The 7594-nt window shown below is 46.2% G+C and overlaps 2 protein-coding genes across 2 annotated transcripts in view; one reads left to right on the top strand and one right to left on the bottom strand.

Moving 5' to 3' along the window:
* The window catches only part of efna5b (ephrin-A5b), a 455881-nt gene that overhangs the window by 87640 nt on the left and 360647 nt on the right, over window positions 1-7594 (bottom strand).
* LOC111958061 (triple functional domain protein-like) overlaps window positions 1-7594 on the top strand; it is an 88649-nt gene that overhangs the window by 28437 nt on the left and 52618 nt on the right. The window contains 3 exon segments of the mRNA XM_070437091.1: window positions 5451-5585; window positions 5919-6149; window positions 6813-6935. Coding sequence (XP_070293192.1) covers window positions 5451-5585; window positions 5919-6149; window positions 6813-6935 — 489 coding nt within the window.

Here is a 7594-nt window from a genome sequence, read left to right on the forward strand (position 1 = left end):
GGAAAAATTCCCTGTCTTTCAGAGTCTCAGTTAGGATACAATCTGACAAAGACTACCTTATCTCCTTAAGCAATGTGAAATGCAGACTATATTTAGTAGAGTGATCTTATTTCAACTTTATATTTTTCATTCACATTTCCCAGGTGGGCTCGCAAGTCTTACATACACTCAATTAGTATTTGTTCGAATCATCTTGAACCTTATAAATTAGGTTTAACTGGAGTCAAATGTTTTCGGGTGCCTTCCACAAGTCCATTTCCTCCACATAAGTTGGGTGAATTTTGGCCCATTTCCTCCTGACAGAAGCGGAGTAAGCTGAATCAGGTTTTGTAGGCCTACCTCGCTCGCGACCGCTTTTTCAGTTCTGCCCACTAAATTTTATATAGGATTGAGGTCAGGGCTTTTGTGATGGCCGCTCTAATACCTTGACTTGTTTGTCCCTTCAAGGCATTTTCACACAACTTTGCGAAGTATGCTTGGGGTCATTTCCCATTGGAGATCCATTTGTGACAAGCTATACTTTTCTGACTGACTGTCTTTGAGATGTTTGCTTCTTATATCCACCAAATTCTCTTTGTTCCCTCATGATGCCATCTATTTTGTGAGTGCACCAAGTCCCTCCTGCAGCAAAAAAGTCACCACCCACAACATGATGCTTGCCACCTTTAAACCCAGTGCTTCACGGTTGGAGATGGTGTTCTTTGCGTCTGCAGCTCTCCCCCGTTTTTCTCACAAAAAATAACATGGGTATTACAATTGGCCAAACAGCCATATTTTGTTTGTAGCTTTCAATATCAGAACCAGAGGGCTTTCTGCTCAGCAAAGTAGATACTAGCTATCCTGGCATTGTCCCCATGTGCAGTTGTCCAAAGACGGTAAGTCTGGCTTTTTATGGCGGTTTTGAGCATGCTGTTAACATTCCCTTGCACTGAGCGGTCCATATTTTCAGTTTAATGTATAGTAGTGCGACATCATTTCTACTGTGGATACAGTATGACTTTTGTCAACCTTGTTGTCCTCCTAAGCATCTTCGAGCAAGGACCAATTATGCTATTGTTCTCGGGATTGATTTGCCTTTCTCATCAAAACGTGCGTTTCAAATCTCTAGGATTATGCAAACAGAACAAAGCGTCTCCACTTCAAATATAGAGCGTTATGACGGCTGAACGTAGGTCCCATAGTGGTCTTAACTTGGGTGTTGTACTAATTGTTTGTGACAAATGTAACATAGTAACCACTTCAGGCTACCTTTGGAAAATTTTGCTCTTCTAAGAATGTAACCAGACTATGTGTGAGGTCTACAATATTTTTGGTTCAGAGGTCCTTGGCTAGATTTCTTGTTTTGATTTTCCCATGAATGTCTAAGAAAAATCTCAAAAATGAGCCACTGGTGTTTGAAGGTCGGCCTTGCCAAAATATCTAATCCACAGGAATACCAGTTACTCCAAATTGAGACTCAAAATTACTGTTAAGTTAGCCTACTCAGAAGCTCTAAAGCCCAGACATAAGTTTTTCTTGAAACTGTTCCAAGTCGTTTAATATGACGGCACAGTCTAAACTTAGTGTATGTAAAACTTCTGACCCACTGGAATTGTGATAACTCAGTGAGATAGAAATGTAAATAATGCTGTCTGTAAACCAATGTGTTGGAAAAATGAGGCTAGGATCTTGTCCTAACCGACTTGTGCAAAAACTAGTTATTGAAACACTGTTAGGTTGGTTCATAAAACACGTTTATGTAAACTTCCGACTATAACGTGTTACATTTACAGACACATGCCTCTTGGTGTCGGTGTGATCTCTGACTGTGATGAACAGCGTTGGCAGGTGAGATTTACAGTAGGAGTAGAAATTACCTACTTTGTTGGTTGGTTTAATTAGTTCTATGTAACTTCTTCTTTATTTTATTGCTGCCTCATATGCATCTTTTTGCTACCAACCACGTTAGAATATAAATCAGGGAGAGCGGACTCATGTGGAATGCGGCTCTCTCCGTCCTCTAGCCGTCGTTCTTATGGTTGTCCACACGCGGGCGGCGGGTAGCCTATGGTTAGAGCGTCAAGTGGGGAACATTATGTAACCGAAAGGATTTGCAAGTTTCAAAAATTCCACGAGCTTGCCAGGTACAAATTGTTCTGTTGGTGCTGCCCCTGAACAAGGCCATGTGTAAACCCACTGTCTACCTAGAGAACCATCATTGAACCAATTACCAGAAGGGAATTTGTCTTAACTGACTGCATTGCCTAGTTATAATAAAAGGGTACACAATTAAAATTAAAATACGATATTAAAAACAACCGCGGATAACTCATCAGATCCAGCCGACCTGGCCCGATTTTTGCCACAGATAACTCAACAATTCTTGGGTGAATGATGCGTCTCGCCAAAGCAGAATCCGGCAGTTATACAACTTACACTGATTGGCGGGAGCTATAGTAATTACTGAAAATGTGTGAGTTGCACCAGAGAGGAAGAGGCGAAGCGAAAGGGTATTAACTGGGCCCAAAATCAGTCTTCTCCAGCAGGTGCCACTTTTTTCTTTGGTACAGTACCATGGACATATCAGGGAGTGGATTAGCTAAAGAGACTCAGGCACCGACATTCAGGCGCCCACAGAGCCGGCAACATCTGCCAAGCTCATCTGGCTCAGTTCAATCACGCTTTCATTATGCCCCCTGGGTCAGTACGTTTCAAACTCAGATTCATCAGAGAACATTCTACTGTATTTATAAACACTGTAAAAATCACATGATGTCATTAGTGCGCAGGGGGAGCTTTTTTAGGACATTAAACAAGCAACAAGATCATATTAGTCTGTAATCTAGCTAATGATTAGCTTATTGTGGTAAACAACATGCAGAGGAGCAAACCCATGCTTCAGCCCATGTAGCCACGAGCTGCCAGACAGGTGATCATGCTTCAGCCATCTAGCCACGAGGCTGCACCAGACAGGTGATCATGCTTCAGCCATGTACCACGAGCTGCACCAGACAGGTGATCATGCTTCAGCCATGTACCACGAGGCTGCAAGACAGGTGATCATGCTTCAGCCATGTAGCCACGAGGCTGCACCAGACAGGTGATCATGCTTCAGCCATGTAGCCACGAGGCTGCACCAGACAGGTGATCATGCTTCAGCCATGTAGCCACGAGGCTGCACCAGACAGGTGATCATGCTTCAGCCATGTAGCCACAAGGCTGCATCAGACAGGTGATCATGCTTCAGCCATGTAGCCACGAGCTGCACCAGACAGGTGATCATGCTTCAGCCATGTAGCCACGAGGCTGCATCAGACAGGTGATCATGCTTCAGCCATGTAGCCACGAGGCTGCATCAGACAGGTGATCATGCTTCAGCCATGTAGCCATGAGGCTGCACAGACAGGTTGATTATGCTTCAGACATGTAGCCACGAGGCTGCATTAGACAGGTGATCATGCTTCAGCCATGTAGCACGAGGCGTTCACAGACAGGTGATCATGCTTCAGCCATGTAGCCACGAGTTGCATCAGACAGGTGATCATGCTTCAGCCATGTACCACGAGGCTGCACCAGACAGGTGATCATGCTTCAGCCATGTAGCACGAGGCTGCATCAGACAGGTGATCATGCTTCAGCCATGTAGCCACGAGCTGCATCAGACAGGTGATCATGCTTCAGCCATGTAGCCACGAGGCTGCATCAGACAGGTGATCAGCTTCAGCCATGTAGCCACGAGGCTGCATCAGACAGGTGATCATGCTTCAGCCATGAGCACGAGGCTGCACCAGACAGGTGATCATGCTTCAGCCATGTAGCCACGAGGCTGCATCAGACAGGTGATTATGCTAATTGCTAAAATAGCACACCTGCCTGAATATGTACAGGCTCTAAATATTCTTTTCATCAATATGTTATTGGGCTTATTTCTGGAGGGGAATATTACGTCTTCAAGGTTTAATTGGGCTAATGTCATCATTCAGAATGGGAATGGTTTTATTTTTTTATCAGATTGTATGGTTGGCTAACGAAATCTCCCACGGTTGAAATTCTGCATGCATAACTTGCTTTCCTGTGATCTTGGCCCAGTTTTCACTTGCTACTGGCCCAGTGTGCACTCTCAAATTGACTTGAATGTCAAGCCCTGGACTGGTACCCAGGTAACTGCCTTCCATTTTGGGGGATGTTTACTGTTGCTTTGTTTTTTTCTTTAATGCTTTTATTTAGTTGTTTTCTCTATTGTCCCATCATGGAATCATTTACAAGAACTAACCTAGCCATGTGACATCAGGTTATCAGGTGGATCATTTACAAAGAACTAACCTAGCCATGTGACATCCAGGTTATCATGGTGGAATCATTTACAAGAAACTAACCTAGCCATGTGACATCCAGGTTATCATGGTGGAATCATTACAAAGAATTAACCTAGCCATGTGACATCCAGGTTATCATGTGGAATCATTTACAAAGAACTAACCTAGCCATGTGACATCCAGTTATCATGGTGGAATCATTTACAAAAACTAACCTAGCCATGTTGACATCCAGGTTATCATGGTGGAATCATTTACAAAGAACTAACCTAGCCATGTGACATCCAGGTATCATGGTGGAATCATTTACAAAGAACTAATCTAGCCATGTGACATCCAGGTTATCATGGTGGAATCTTTTACAAAGAACTAACCTAGCCATGTGACATCCAGGTTATCATGGTGGAATCATTTACAAAGAACTAACCTAGCCATGTGACATCCAGGTTATCATGTGTGGAATCATTTACAAAGACTAACCTAGCCATGTGACATCCAGGTTATCATGGTGGAATCATTACAAAGAACTAACCTAGCCAGTGACATCCAGGTTATCATGGTGGAATCATTTACAAGAACTAACCTAGCCATGTGACATCCAGGTTATCATGGTGAATCATTTACAAAGAACTAACCTAGCCATGTGACATCCAGGTTATCATGGTGGAATCATTTACAAAGAACTACCTAGCCATGTGACATCCAGTTATCATGGTAGAATAATGCACTGACTCAAAATATTTCAAAATGAGCAATACATAACATAGTTACTAGACACAGCGCTGTGGTGTGTGTGTGTGTGTGTGTGTGTGTGTGTGTGTGTGTGTGTGTGGTGTGTGTGTGTGTGTGTGTGTGTGTGTGTGTGTGTGTTTGTGTTCCTGTCTCTACAGTACATGGGTAATGTGGACTCGTGGTGTAAAGCGTGTGTGTAATGTTTTTGTGTTCCTGTCCTACAGTACATGGGTAATGTGGACTCGTGGTGTAAAGCGTGTGTGTAATGTGTTTGTGTTCCTGTCTCTACAGTACATGGGTAATGTGGACTCGTGGTGTAAAGCGTGTGTGTAATGTGTGTTTGTTCCTGTCTCTACAGTCATGGGTAGAATGTGGACTCGTGGTGTAAAGCGTGTGTGTAATGTGTTTGTGTTCCTGTCTCTACAGTACATGGGTAATGTGGACTCGTGGTGTAAAGCGTGTGGAGAGGTGGATCTACCCTCGGAGCTCCAGGACCTAGAAGATGCTATCCACCACCACCAGGGCCTCTACGAACACATCACTGCTGCCTACTCAGAGGTAAACAGCACTGCTGCATACCCAGAGGTAACATACATGTGTGTGGGTGTAGGTGTGGGTCAGTGGAAACTGCTCGGAGGAGCTATAGGAGGATGGGCTCATTGTAATGGCTGGAATTAATGGAACGTTAACAAACACATCAAACATATGGAAACCAGGTTTGACTCCATTCCATTAATAACATTCCAGCCATTACAATGAGCCCGTCCTCCTATATCTCTCCCCACCAGCCTCCACTGGTGTAGGTGTGTGTTTGGGGGGGGTGGTATCACTAGCAAGGTGTGTTTGTATGTACTGTATGTGCTCAAGCCATTTTCCTTCCCCCTCCCCCAGGTCAGTCAGGACGGTAAGGCCCTATTGGATAAGCTCCAGCGCCCTCTGACCCCGGGGGGGGCTGATTCGCTAACGGCTTCGGCCAACTACAGCAAGGCGGTGCACCATGTGCTGGATGTGATACACGAGGTGCTGCACCACCAGAGACAACTGGAGAATATCTGGCAACACCGCAAAGTCCGCCTGCACCAGAGGCTCCAGCTCTGTGTGTTCCAGCAAGACGTACAGCAGGTGTGGACTAGTTCTGACCCTGTGTGGCTGAGTTGGGAAGAGCCTGGCTCTAGCCACGCCAAGGTCGTGTGTTCAATACTCGCAGGGATCACATAAATGATACACATACTGGAAATGTATGGACACACTAGTAGGCATCACCCTTGTAGCCAAGGTAACTGTTGCCATGGCGATACTGCTGGCCAGTATCCAGGTGAGGGGTATTCTGCCAAGTGGTAGAGGGAGAGAGAGTGAGATGGAGAAAGATCTGAGAAGGAGGGCGAGAGCAGGACAAGGAAGGTGTGAAGAGGGAGAAAGAAAGGTGGAAGGAACATGAGGGTTTTGTCTAGAAGGGATACAGCTTTTGTCAAACTTGACTTTTCGTAGCAGGTTTAGGAGAACTTACGCAGCAAGTTAGGATAATTCATTGAGCAGGTAAGGGGAGTTAGGTTGAGGTTAGGAAAACCGTTAGGGTTAGCTAAAATGCATCAATTTGACAAAAGCTGTCCCCTATCTAGAAATKACCAGATGGGAGGGAACTCATCCTCYCTGTCATCTACCTTCCTCTGCCTACTGACTGGAGTGGTATGCTGTTTTCTCTCTCACGACAACCCCTTTTTCCTCTGCCCCACAGCCTGAACTTCTATGCCACTTRGCTAACTGTGCGTGCTTGTGTGTGTGCAGGTTCTGGACTGGATAGAGAACCACGGGGAGGCGTTCCTCAGTAAACACACAGGCGTTGGGAAGTCCCTCCATCGAGCCAGAGCGCTACAGAAACGACACGAGGACTTCGAGGAGGTCGCCCAGGTAGGACACCTCTCTTCATGTCTCTGCTTTGACCTTTCCTCTCTTTCCCTTTCCTCTCTCCATCACATACTCTCTCTTCTCCATCTTTGCACTAAATACTGTCTCTCTCTCTCCTCCCTTCTCCCTTTCTCTGTTAACTGTCCCCCTCTTTCTTCTCCCACGTCACTCCCCCTCTCTGTCTCACTCCCCCTCCCTGTCTCACTCCCCCTCTCTGTCTCTCGCCCCTCCCTGTCTCACTCCCCCTCTCTGTCTCACTCCCCTCTCTGTCTCACTCCCCTCTCTGGCTCACTCCCCTTCCCTGTCTCACTCCCCTCTCTGTCTCTCTCTGCCTCTCTCCCCTCCCTGTCTCATTCCCCTCTCTGTCTCTCTCCCCCTCTCTGCTCACTCCCCCTCCCTGTCTCTCTCCCCTCCCTGTCTCACTCCCTCTCTGTTCTCTCCCCCTCTCTGTCTCTCTCCCCTCCCGTCTCACCCCTCTCTGTCTTTCTCTGTGTGATGGCTCTGTCCTCCTCCAGAACACCTATACTAACGGACAAGCTGCTGGAGGCGGCAGAGCAGCTGGCCCAGACAGGAGAGTGTGATCCAGAGGAGATCTACCAGGCAGCCCACCAGCTGGAGGACCGCATCCAGGACTTTGTCAGGAGGGTGGAGCAACGCAAAAG

The sequence above is a fragment of the Salvelinus sp. IW2-2015 genome, linkage group LG33 (genome assembly GCF_002910315.2).
Source record: "Salvelinus sp. IW2-2015 linkage group LG33, ASM291031v2, whole genome shotgun sequence".
Classification (NCBI taxonomy): domain Eukaryota; kingdom Metazoa; phylum Chordata; class Actinopteri; order Salmoniformes; family Salmonidae; genus Salvelinus; species Salvelinus sp. IW2-2015.